This window comes from Lutjanus erythropterus, chromosome 11, assembly GCF_056507025.1.
Source record: "Lutjanus erythropterus isolate fLutEry1 chromosome 11, fLutEry1.hap2, whole genome shotgun sequence".
In the NCBI taxonomy this organism is placed as follows: domain Eukaryota; kingdom Metazoa; phylum Chordata; class Actinopteri; order Lutjaniformes; family Lutjanidae; genus Lutjanus; species Lutjanus erythropterus.
Genome location: NC_139327.1, coordinates 24,937,098 through 24,950,651, shown reverse-complemented (window position 1 = coordinate 24,950,651; position 13,554 = coordinate 24,937,098). Strand labels below are relative to the sequence as shown.

At 37.9% G+C, this 13,554-nt stretch overlaps 2 protein-coding genes across 2 annotated transcripts; both read left to right on the top strand.

Annotated features, from left to right (window-relative positions):
* The first annotated feature begins 2,799 nt into the window (after positions 1–2,799).
* Positions 2,800–3,780, top strand: LOC146319204 (olfactory receptor 6C4-like). Its single transcript, XM_084730644.1, has one exon. It carries the CDS (start codon positions 2,800–2,802, stop codon positions 3,778–3,780), a length of 981 nt encoding a protein of 326 aa, XP_084586770.1.
* Positions 3,781–7,509: 3,729 nt separating this feature from the next.
* Positions 7,510–8,569, top strand: LOC146319203 (olfactory receptor 1500-like). Its single transcript, XM_084729788.1, has one exon. It carries the CDS (start codon positions 7,510–7,512, stop codon positions 8,491–8,493), a length of 984 nt encoding a protein of 327 aa, XP_084585914.1. The 3' UTR covers positions 8,494–8,569.
* The last annotated feature ends 4,985 nt before the right edge of the window (positions 8,570–13,554 follow it).

Here is a 13,554-nt window from a genome sequence, read left to right as displayed (position 1 = left end):
AAATTTTCTTTTTTTTTTTTTTACCAAATAGTGCTATATATAATTATAAAGACAAGACATACAAACATGTATTCTATGCTTCTTGTTCCTAATAAATATATTAACAAGTCATGGTGCATCCGAATAGCTCATTTGATAGAGCATGCGCCACATGAAAGTATCTGACTTCATAAAGCAAAGTTACTCTTCAACTGACCTAACATACCCCCCCACCCAACCTCCAACCCCCTTGACTGTCCCTGTTATTTTGGGACAGTGTTTATCTAACTGTTTTGGTTCATCATCATGCAAAACTGATGTAGTCAAACAACTCATCAGAAGCCTAATTAAGCAGAGTTGTTTCAGTTTTCAACAAGGGAGTAACGGATAGTTCATTTGTGAACTTCTTAATTATGACTGCTTCAAAGCTTCAATGCTTTGTTTTTTTAAGAGCAGCAAAATTAGTGCAGAATGGCAAAAGTTAGTATGAGAGTATTATTTAGTATTCAATTATTCATATTTGTGTGTATGTTTGTGCATATGTGCACATATACGTATATTTTAGGGGTGTACATTGAAAACATTGAGTAAAGCGATATTATATTTTGTGATACTCTATTGATTCTCAAAAAAATGGCAGTGGTTAATTTTGTGTTTTGTTTAAACCCCCAACTGCTAGGTAGCATTGCTGTTACCTACCTTTCCCGATCTGATTGCATAAAAACTCAAATGTTATGCTGTTATGCAACTCTCGCTTTGGACATACAGAGATTGAATAGTCCTGAGCAGTGACCCCTTCACCCCATACTCCCACAAATGTCTCCCAAGGAACCCAGTCATACGCCTTCTTCAAATCCACAAAACACATGTAGACTGGATGGGCGTACTCCCAGACCCCCTCCAGGATTTTTGTGAGAGTGAAAAGCTGGACTGCCATTCCACAGCCAGGAATCCGTAATGTTCCTCCTCTATCTGAAGTTCCACTTTATGCATATATATATATATATATGTAGAGAGAGACTATTTTCTGCTGGGCTTGAGCTTATTCTGAAATACTCTCGTACATCAAAAGTAGGTTCTGCAGCGGGACCTTATTCTTTTGGTTAGGATCCAAAGGTCATGCCTACAGGGAACATTGAATGATTGCAACTCAAGTCTTTAGTGTTTAGTGTTCACTTACTAGGCTGAAACAGACCACTCATACAGCCGCATGGCGTATCATGTGCTGCCCATAAAACACAGGAAGTGCCGCCTGCAGCGCATGGACCACACACTGCATACTGGGCTCAAGAAAACAGGAAAAATGTATGACACATATACACACATGCGAGATCAAGACGGGTAGAAGTTCAGCAGCCATGAGAGCAGAGGTGGGAGAGCTGCAAGGGGAGATGGGCTGCAGGCAGAGAGTGGAACTGGAGCTCCAGTGAAATAGTTAAAAACTACAGTGAAAAGCAAACAACACACTAGTTAATAATGTATTTAGTTGGGCCAACATTGTACTGAAGTACAAAACAATTGTTTCTCTGTGGGGAAAAACGTTTTGTTTAGGCATGGCGATGCTGGGGCTTGTCCTTATAAAATAATAGAGGTGGCTGTTTTAATGCACAGCATTCAGAAGTGGTGTGTTCTAGCCTCATTTTTACTCTTTTTTTTGTTTTTTGTTTTTTTTTCCTGTACCAACTCGTTAAGGAAGTATATAGCTCTTTAGCTGAAAAACAAGTAGGTGTAGACCAGTTGAGTTTTTGGAGTTATAATGAGCAGCAAGACTGAACGAAAACAACGTGTACATGCTGTACACTGTCTAGAAGCTGCACTGTGCACCTGAACACAGTCCTGCTTTTTCTGTCAGATGACCCCTCCCAACACAATGTACTTTCAAAATTTGATATAATAAATGTTAGTAGTTGCTTTCATTTGAAAGTAATAAGTTACTTTACAATATTGTAGATGTAACAACAAACTGTTGACTGACAGACGTTTTCGAAAGTGCTCCCAGGCCCACGTAGTAATATCTTTTCTAGAATCATGTCAATTTGTAATGCAGTGCTGCCTGAGGAACTGAATGTCACGGGCATTCAGTACTGGTTTTTGGTTATTTGTGGAGATTTGTCTGGATTCTCTGAATCTTTTGCAAGTATCATGGATTGCAGATGGTGAAATCCCTAAATTCCTTGCAATTACATATTGAGAAATATTGTTCTTTAACTGCTGGACTATTTGTCCACGCAGTTTTTCACAAAGTATTAATTCTTGCCCCAGCTTGTTTGTGAATGACAGAACCTATGGAAGATGGCCCTTTTATACGCAGTCATGGTACAGTCACCTGTTACCCATTAAGCTGTTTACCTGAGGAATGTTCCAAATAAGTGTTTTCTGAGCATTCCACAACTTTCCCTGTCTTTTGTTGCCCTTGTGCCAACCTTTTTTACACATGTTGAATACATTAAAATCAGTTGAGTATTTGCATATTTACAAATTTTACATGCCACAACTCTTTTGGAATTGGAGTTCTTCCTTCAAAATGTTTGGTGCACATATTACAATGCAAATTGAGTGGTTTGAGGAGGCATATGACTGATGGCAATAATATTAGTTTTTCTGGTTAAATTAACTCATTCACAGCTCATATCTGTATTTACGTACCCCAGAAAGTCAATGGCAGATCCCTTGAGTCTGAGCTTGTCAGTTTAATCATCACACAGACAGCAAGAGAGCTCACCTCCACTTATATAATAGAACACTGTTGCTGACATGCAGTTTTATTCTCTACAGTAAAGACTGTGCTTTGGAGAGTAAAAGTTTGACAGAAATTTGACAATGGACTTTTTCAACTCTGCTCTTGGGAAAAACATCACTTTTGTGCGTCCTGCATATTTTATAATAAGTGGTTTTATTGGCATACCTAATATCAAGTTTTACTATGTCTTTCTCTTTTTTGTGTATATTGTTTCAGTGCTGGGAAACACAGTTGTGTTGGCTGTAATTTACTTGGATCATAATCTGAGAACTCCAAAATACATTGCAGTGTTTAATTTAGCATTGGCGGACCTACTTGGTAACTCTGCTCTTGTGCCAAAGCTTCTTGACACATTCCTATTTAACCATCACTACATCTCCTACAATGACTGCTTGACATTCCTTTTTTTCTGCTTCTCCTGCCTTTCAATGCAGTCTCTTAATCTGGTTGCACTCGCCTATGACAGACTGATAGCTATCATCTTCCCACTGCACTATCAAGTGAAGGTGACCAACGGGTTCATGCTGTCTTTGATTGCCTCTTTCTGGATCTTTATCATTACTGTTGTGCTTATTGCAATTGGTCTTCTTACAAGACTTTCTTTCTGTAAGTCTGTGGTTATAAACAGCTATTTCTGTGACCATGGTCCAATATATCGACTTGCCTGTAATGACTATTTGCCAAGCCATGTTTTTGGTGTAATGTTAACAGTTCTTATTCTTTGGCTTCCACTGGTATTTATCTTGGCAAGTTATTTAAATATTGGCTATGCATTGTCTAAAGTGGCCACAGTTCAGGAAAGAGTGAAGGCATTTAAAACCTGCACTGCTCATCTTTCATTAGTGGCAATCTATTTCTTCCCAGTATTGATTGCATTTACTACGAGTGCAAAACATCCAAATGCCAGGATCATCAACCTGTCTCTGACCTCCATCTTTCCTCCCATGTTGAATCCGATCATTTATGTTCTGCAAACACAAGAAATCAAAGAATCTGTTAAAAAGTTATTAAAAATCAGAAAGCAATCCAAAATTGCAGTGATGAAAGTAATCATAAATTGACCATTTGTGTTTATTTTGACCATTTGTGTAGAGCATTATGTACGGTCTACACTAAAATCTGTATGAATATGAGTAAAATCAATTAAGCAACAGATCTTGTAAATACATGGTTCTTGTGTAACTTCCCACAAATGTTTCAACATCACCTTTATGTAAATCAAATCTGTCAAATCATCTGGTTTAAAGGTAGCACAAACTGATTATAATAATAATACAGAATGCCATATGTAATGCTTTTATTCTGCTAAATTGTTCAATTTGTGCATATAGTAAGTTCAAATATATACTGCAGACAAGTTCTTGTAATCAACCAGTTTGTGTCTTTACATATGTTGTCTATGGTAATTGATTAATTAGTTAGTCAGTGGATTTTTTTAAGAACAAAAAATGAAAATTCTTTGATTACAGCTTCTTAAATGTGAATATTTTCTGGGTTATTTACTCCTTTATAACAGTAAACTGAATATCTTTGGGTTGTGAACGTCATGGACTTGAACACTGATGAACATTTTTCAGCCTAATAATAATAATAATATTATAATAACCAACTGATTAATCGACTATCAAAATAATCATTAGTTGCAGCCCTAATGATGAGCATTTTTCCAAATTTTGGACATTTTATAGACTAAATAATTAATCGACTTAATCGTAGAAATAATTGACTGATTAATTGGCTGCAAAAATAATCATTAGTTGTAGCTCCAGTGGTGTCTGCTGTATATCTGAAAATGTGTTGATGTTTTTTTTTAATCTTAGGTGCAAAATTTAAAACCTGCACAAAACAAGATTATGTTTTCCAAAATTAATGATTAAACATAAAAAAATGTATTGAATGTTGTAATGTTTTTTGGTCATTGATACTCCATAGTTTAACTCAAGAAGAAACTGTTTTAAGATCCATCATGTTGTCTTATATGCTTCTCTTTTCTGGATTAATCTAACTATATGAATTAAACACTACTTTGCATTTAAGCTCTCTGGTCATTCAGGCACATGTTGGCTTTTCTTGAAGAGTTTTATTGTGAATCAACTACAGGATGTAAAGATTTTGTGGAGCTAACCTGCTTCTTTGTATTCATACTGTATGCTTGAATTTCAAGATTTTGTCAGACAAATAAAGCAAACTTGCCTAAAATATTTGTTGTTGTGTGAGTCGAGGGTAGGACTGAAACAGTCTCTTGAGTAACTTGGGTAACTCGATCACGAAAAAGCCTCAAGGCCAAATTGTCTAAGGTAAACATATTTAAACATAATATAACTGTTCATATCACTTTTGAGGGTTTTTTTAATTTCATCTTTCAGTTCTTTACTGCGTATCTCTTACTTACTAGTGACAATCGGCATTAAGTAAAAGCATTTAAGGACTGTAAAATGAGATCCACATACTCTCTGTGTGACTGTGAATACTACATGACAGTTGCAGTAATCACATTAAGTGTGTACAACCAAGGTTTGTGCACAGTCATGTAAGGCAAGTTAGCTGGTAGTGGGAACATTGTGTAGCCAAATTAACAGGTGGTTTATTCCCTTAAGAGGCTAATTTGTGAGCATTTTTTGCAGAATGTAGAATAGTGTAATTAAGTGTTCCCTATAGGCCAGGGAGCTAATGTCAGTAGTTTAGCAAGAATACCTTAACAGTAAATCCCTGGATACAACTCCATGTTATGTGTATGAATCCCAGCAATTTAAGAATGTGCTTTCTCCAAAGCAGGAGTTAGGTGTTAGTCCATCTTCCTCTTGCTTTCACTCAACCCAAAACAGCACAGTTTCATTGCATATGAAAATATTTTGTCAGAGATTTGTAGATTTCTACTTTTTATTTTAAATGTTGAAAGGTTTACAGGTTACAGACCTCTCTAGTGATGAAGATCTGAGTTGCATTTTTAATTACCTTATTTTTGCCTCTTGATTTGTTTAGACATCAAAATAAATATACAACTTAAAATGTATTGTTTTCATAGAATATTAAATCAACATAGAATTTAGCAAAAATTATATCACGTGTAGAACAAGTCAGTCTAACTACGCACTTGAAATGCTTGGATATATCATCCCCCTTTTACTTACTTTCATTTAAAGTAAAAAATCACTACATCCTCAGATGTACAAGATTGTTACCCCTTCAATTTGAGATGTTTTGTGCTATACTTATATAGCTATATGGTAGTAATTTTCTCCTCCCAGAATACAATTATATTAAAAAAATCAAAACGGTAAGGTAACCAGGTCAAAAGTCAAGGTCATTATGGCCTCAGGTCCATCTCATTCTTTTGAACTGGATGGAATTTCTTTCAAATTTGGTACAAATGTCCATCTGGACTCAAGGATGAACTCTTTAGAATTTGGTGGTCAAAGGTCAAGGTCACTGTAATCTCTCAAAGCATATTTCTGGTCCTAACTGAAGAATTCATACGCTAACACTTTATATGGATATCTAATACAATATATTGACATGATGATGTTTTATATCCAAAAGGTCAAAGGTCAGCTTCACTGTGACATCTAGGGATGCGAGTGATTAGTCGACTATATGATTAAATGTCTGCACCCACGCTAGTCAGCATCAGAAATACTAGTCGTTTAAAATATTTATCAATATTTCATTCATGCACGATGCCAGTTATCTGTTGCCTGTAAGATTTTATGCAGTGCTGCGGCACTGTCAGACGACAGCCCCTCTCACCCAGCGCGTATGCCCCGATCACCCTGGCAACCCCAGATGTTTATATCAGCAAAGTCGGACAGATGAATGTAGACTGTGGCAGAATAAGCTGATATATATTGACTTGACTGGAGAAACGTGCCCACATTAAGTACATACACGGACATAAGCCTGCAAGCGGAGCTGCTCCTGCTGCTGCTACTAGCACTGTTAACGTTAGCCACACTGTGTGTCAGGCTGGCAGCTAACGTTAGCTCTGGGTCCTTTACCCGCAATCACTGTGACTCTCTTTGGTCTGAAAAGGTGAAGCGTTTATTGAGTTGTTGTCATGTTTTGTACATTAATGTGTAAGGCTTGTGTTACACAGCGCAAAGTAGTGTGAATTTCAGCAGCATTTAAAGTACAATTTGGCGATTGTATACTGTGATTAACAGCTTCAAATGGCTCTTAATACATGCAGTATTTTTTCGGACAGTGTTTAACACCATAAATTAATAAATTCTGCAAAATTTTAACTGCTTTATGAGTGTTTTCTTAGTGTTAGACTAGTCGACTAGTCTAAATTAAATTTTGCATTTAATCGACAGGGAAATTAGTTGCCAGGAACATCCCTAATCATAATATTCAGCTCTCTTATCAGTCCTTTGTCCTCCTCTGTAAAAATGGTCTCTATATGAAGACAGCATGTTTGTCACAGGAAGTTATTCACTGGAATCATACAATCATCTGGATATACTGATGACTTCTGTTTTGCTGAAAAATACAATTAATATATTTTATTAAATTCATTCAAAATCTTGAACACACATAATGAATCTGGATGGATATGAATGTAAACTACATACAACTGTGGGTGTTAATTGTACTTTCTGATGTAATAGACTACAGCTCGGGCATTGACCTCTTTTGATATAAGTACAGGGGACTGCTAAAGAGTTTATGTCAGAGCTTCATCATTAGACAGAGAGAGAGAAGAGCTCACGTCTCCATAACAGAATACAGTGTTGACATGCAGTGCTGTTCTCTACAGTAAACACTGTGCCATGGACAGTAAAAGTTTGACAATGGACTTTTTCAACTCTGCTCTTGGGAAAAACATCACTTTTGTGCGTCCTGCATATTTTATAATAAGTGGTTTTATTGGCATACCTAATATCAAGTTTTACCATGTCTTTCTCTTTTTTGTTTATATTGTTTCAGTGCTGGGAAACACAATTGTGTTGGCTGTAATTTACTTGGATCATAATCTGAGAACTCCAAAATACATTGCTGTGTTTAATTTAGCATTTGTCGACCTGTATGGTAGCTCTGCTCTGGTGCCGAAGGTTCTTGATATTTTTCTGTTTAACCATCACTACATCTCCTACAATGACTGCTTGATGTTCCTTTTTTTCTGCTACACCTGCATTTCAATGCAGTCTCTTAATCTGGTTGCACTCGCCTATGACAGACTGATAGCTATCATCTTCCCACTGCACTATCAAGTGAAGGTGACCAACAGGTTCATGATGTCTTTGATTGCCTCTTTCTGGATCTTTGTTATTACTGTTGTGCTTATTGCAGTTGGTCTTCTTACAAGACTTTCCTTCTGTAAGTCTGTGGTTATTAACAGCTACTTCTGTGACCATGGCCAGATATTCCGGCTGGCCTGCAATGACTACACACTCAACTCTATAATGAGTCATGTGTTAATAGTTCTTATTGTCTGGCTCCCACTGGTATTTATCTTGGTAAGTTATACATATATTGGCTATGCATTGTCTAAAGTGGCCACAGTTCAGGAAAGAGTGAAGGCATTTAAAACCTGCACCGCTCATCTTTCTTTAGTGGCAGTTTATTTCATTCCACTGTTAATCACATTCACTATTGGTGCCAAAATACACCCAAATGCCAGGATCATCAACCTGTCTCTGACCTCCATCTTTCCTCCCATGTTGAATCCGATCATTTATGTTCTGCAAACACAAGAAATCAAAGAATCTTTGAAAAAGTTATTAAAAATCAGAATGCAATCCAAAATTGCAGTGAAGAAAGTAATTATAAAATGACCATTTGTGTATGTATATTTTCTTCTTCTATTTAGCACTTTATGTACATGGATATACATTGACAAAAATCAACAAAGGAGCAGCTTTTGTGCAAGCTTCTTTATGGCCATGGATACCACATAGTTTAATTAAAAATGGAACCATCATGAGATTCATCTGGTTTTCGATGGACCATCGCTGTTTTTCTTTTCTAACCTACTATTACCTATTCAACCTGTTCAGGGACATACTGACTTTTCTTGAAGAGTTTTATTGTGAAGCAACTACAGGAAATGTAGATACTGTGGAGGTGACCTGCTCTTTTTGTGATAGTGCTGTATGTTATATTTCAAAATTCTGTCAGATTAATGAAGCAAATTTGCTAGATGTTTTAACGTATGTCCAGAATGAAGGTTTTAAAGGTTTTCAACATTGTCAGCTGCTCTGTCTCATTGTGGACTGTCTGTTTTCTCTTTATCCTGGTCTTGGAATCTTTCGCTGACACCAACTTCATGCAAGCATGTGTCTGAGTGTGTGTATCTGTGATCAGCGCTGTGGTGGATGTGATATCATGGTCAGTTTGCCTGCTGCACGCATGACATGACCATTGTGCAGAACACGTGTGTGACAATGACGAGCACAGAATCGTATGTATGTATTTATGTATGTATGTATGTATGTGTGTATGTGTGTATGTGTGTATATATGTATGTGTGTGTGTGTGTGTATGTATGTGTGTGTGTATATATATATATATATATATATACATATACATATATATATATATATATATATAAAATTACACTATAATAATAGTTTCAGCAAATATCTGATCTGTTTATTTGACGACAGCATAGTTACACCGGTGAAAATGCGATTTGAGATTTCAGTCTTCACAGAGATGTGCTGCAGAGTTAAACACAGTGTGCATCTTTCCTGTCTTTTCATTGTAACTCTGCATTGATATATCAGATATCATTACTTATAGAAAAGTAGCAGGGACACTAAAGCGTGTGCTCCATTGCTGGAAACTTAATGAAGATCTCTCAAGTAATACATTAGCTCAATCAGCATGTTGTGAGTGTGAACCAGACTTCCTTCTAAATTTCATTTTTTAACCAAATTATTGTCATGGAAAGTTTCTCACTTCATGAGGCAATGTAAATCTTTAGGGTAATGTCTTCCAACCGATCTAACATATCCCCACCTCCACAAAGTGTTTACCTAACTGTTCTGCTTGTGTCATCATCGTGCAGGGGCAGTGTCGACAAACAACTCATTAACAGCCTCATTAGAGTTTTTCCAACTTTCAACAAGGGAGTAAAGAATAGTTCAGTAGTGAACTTCTTACTTATGAGGACTGCAAGAAGCAAACAATCAGGAGTTAAGTATGAGTCAGCAAAAAACAGTTTGTTCTGTCTGACTTTATGAATATACAGTATTTATTAGATGCATGAACTCTTTTTTGCTGGTATTGAGGTTATACTGAAGTATACTTTTACATCAAAGCTAGGTTCTGAACGAGATTGTATCCTTTTGGTTAGTATCCAAAGGGCATGATGACAAGTGAGGGAAAATCAAATGATTGTAACTCAAGCGTTGTGCCTTTAGGTTTAGCTCACATTTAATCATCATAGTTAAGTAGAACATCCTCATGAGTCTTGACACCGCCGACTTACCTGTCAGTCTGGGGCTCTGTATTAATCTCATCAATGAACAACATCTTGTGACAGCTGAAGCTGAATGCACCAGCTGGGTATAAAAAAATGTCTTAATTCCTATGCTGGGCTTAACTAAGTCTGACTTTGTGATTGGAATTTACCCTGAGTGCACCAAGCCTGACTGACAATGGTCGAAGCTGCGCCTGGTCTTATAATGCATGTCCATATGTATAATATAATATAACAGAAGTTTATAAGTGGATAACCCCTTGAGATGAACCATCTTGTTTTTGAGATGGTCCAACAAAACATGTGATAAAGTAGACACAGACACATATATTATACATACATAAAGGCTGTAATTTACCAACCCAGCCACACATCATTCCCATAAACCCAACACCCAAAATACACAGACACCAAAAATAAGTATGACGTAGATACCACAGAACAAATTGTGCAATAGTAATAATGATGATGATGATGATGATGATGATGATGATGATGATGATGATGATAATACAGGGAAAACCAATGAGGAAAAGGCATACAGTTTTAGAGGGGCAGGAAACAGCAGTAAAGCAGTAACTTGATTATGAATCCTTAAAGAGGTGTCATGAGTTAATTGTACTTGGGGCAGATTGTTTCAGTCAGAACAAGCTTTGTATTTAATTTGCACCTGCCACTTTCTTGATTAGTTTTAGAAACAAAGAATAAAGGTTGCTGTGTGTGTCTAAGAGTATGAGGGAATGTTTAGTATTAAATATTGTTTCAGGTAAGAGAGACAGTTAAAATGGATACATTTGAAAATGCACTGAAGTCAGTGGTAATGTCTTCTTGCATTGGGGGGTAACCAGTTTAAAGTTTCATGCATGGGGCAGTGATGAGTTCAATAAGGACACTTTGAGATAAATCTGCAGAGACTATCGGAAATAACATTAAGGGGTTGAAGATATGTGTGAAATGTGTTCTGATAAACAATGTCAGCATAATCCAATATAGGCAGAAAAAACTGTGTGACAGTTCTTGTCCTCATCTGAAAATTTAAACAATTAATGAAGCGATACAGTTTACTTAGGTTGCAACTTAATTTGGTTAGAACTAACTTGCTGTAAGTGTAGGATCAATCCAGAAGCCCAGGTATTTAAAAGAAGTCACTTTTTCAAGTGAGGATCTGTCATTGAAAGAAATAGTCACAATACACAGGCACACAGCCTGGCAACAAGGATCAGTCAATGAGTTCATTGGCCCGGGGACTGGACAGGGGCCAGGTACGACGGCCTTAGAGCAGAGCTGAGGCGGAGACCTCAGGTGGACGGCCTGAGGGCAGAGCAGAGGCGGAGCAGAAGACCTCAGGACAGCCTGAGGTCAACTGAAGGGAGCAGAGCGGATCTGGAGGGCAACCTGGAGGCCGGCGATGGTGGCGAAGGCTGAGCCCCTTTGGAGGCCGGCGACGAAGGCAAAGGTGGAGCCCCTCTGGAGGCTGGCGACGAAGGCGAAGACGAAGGCGGAGCCTCTCTGGGGGATGCTGGCGTGGATGAACATGAGGCCAGGGTCGAAGGAGAGACCCCTCGGGTGGACGAGCAGGACCCCTCTGGTGGTGGCCAGAGCACTGGGCGGCTGAGGCTCTGGAACGCTGGGCGACTGAGGGGCGTGACATCAGTGAGAGCCATGCTTGCGTCTGGGGAGCCTCTCAGACAATGACTATGGGGCAGGGAACTGGCTGGCAGAGAAGCAAGCGTCAAACTAACTGGCTGGGGGCCTGTAGGTCGATGGCTATCCAGCTCAGGTGTTGGAGTGGGGAGAAGGCTAGCAGACTTCTCCCCCGACAGCCATGTAGCGGCCCAACAGTGGCAAGCATCATTTCTGTTCCCCTCCAACAAGCCAGTGTTGTGATTTTGAGCTTGTGTGTGTGCAGGAGAGCAGAAAGAAAGGCGTTTTTAAAAGTCTCTTTATGTTTAGCTCTCAGTACTCCTGTATCTTCACACTGAATATTTATGTTTTCAAATGTAGTTTCTCTCTTCTGTCTGTGGTTTTTACTGTCAAGGTGTCTGTTTTATTAAACACAAACCTATGCTTTCAGGCTTTCTAGCTACTGCAGCTTTGACCTTTGATCTCCAAATTCTAATCAAAGTCACTTTGACCTTTCAAAACTCATAACTCATAACTTCATAACTCAAGAATTCATATGCTAATCATGACAACATTTCACACAAGTATCTGATAAGATAAAATTATGACAATGTAATGTCTGGTTAAGGTCTGGACTGCGGTGGCCAATCCATTTGTGAAAATGATGTCTCGTGCTCCCTGAAGTACTCAATTTGAGCCTGATGAATCCTGGTATTGTCATTTTGGAATATGGCCGTGCCATCAGGGGAGAAGCAATCCATTGATGAAAAAACCTGGTCATTCAGTATATTCAGGTAGTGAGCTGACCTCATTTTTTGGGCACATAATGTTGCCGAACCTCAACCTGACCAACTGAAGCAACCCCAGATCATAACACTGACCCCACAGGCTTGTACAGTAGGCACTAGGCATGATGGGTGCATCACTTCATCTTCCTCTCTTATTTCCTTGATGCCTCCATTACTCTGGAAACTTTTCAATCTGGACTCATAAGACCACATGACCTTTTTCCATTGATCCAAAGTCCAATCTTTATGCTCCCTGAAGCCTTTTTTTTGATTAGCCTCACTGGTTTTCTTAAGGCTATACAGCTGTTTAGTCCCAATCCTTTGAGTTCTCTTTACATTGTGGAATTGTAAAAATGCTCTTACTTTCGCTATTAAACATAGCCGTGAGTTCTACCATTGATTTTTATGATTTGATTTCACCAAACATTTAATTTTCATTCAAGATTTTTTCCGACCACATTTCTTTCTCAAAGACAATGGTTCACCACGATCCTTTCAGGTTTTAATAATGCACTGGACAGTTCTTAACCCAATTTTAGTAGTTTCAGCAATCTCCTTAGTTGTTTTCTTTCCTTGATGTAGGCCAATTTTTTTTTCATAACTGTCTGAAACAGAGTAACATCTTTTCCACCGTCACAGGATATGTCTTCAGACAGTGTTGTTTAAGAAATGAGAAGCTACTCACTGCATCAATTAGAGTTAAATAACTTGTTGTCAGCTGAAACATATTAATCACTGCAGTAATTATCCAATGGAAGGCTCTTACTTATTTGCTTGCCAGGCAGTGTACATATCAATATATTGATAATGATTTTGCCAAAAACAAAACACTTAATGCCTTTTATTGAATTCCTTCAAAATCTTCAGTGCACATATTAGAATGAGTCTGGGCGGACATGGATTTAAACTACAACTTGACTAGTTCGCAGAGGAATTCAAACCACAAAGCGCTAATTCTAGTTTCTGATGTAATAGACTAGGGATCAGGGACTGGTCTTACT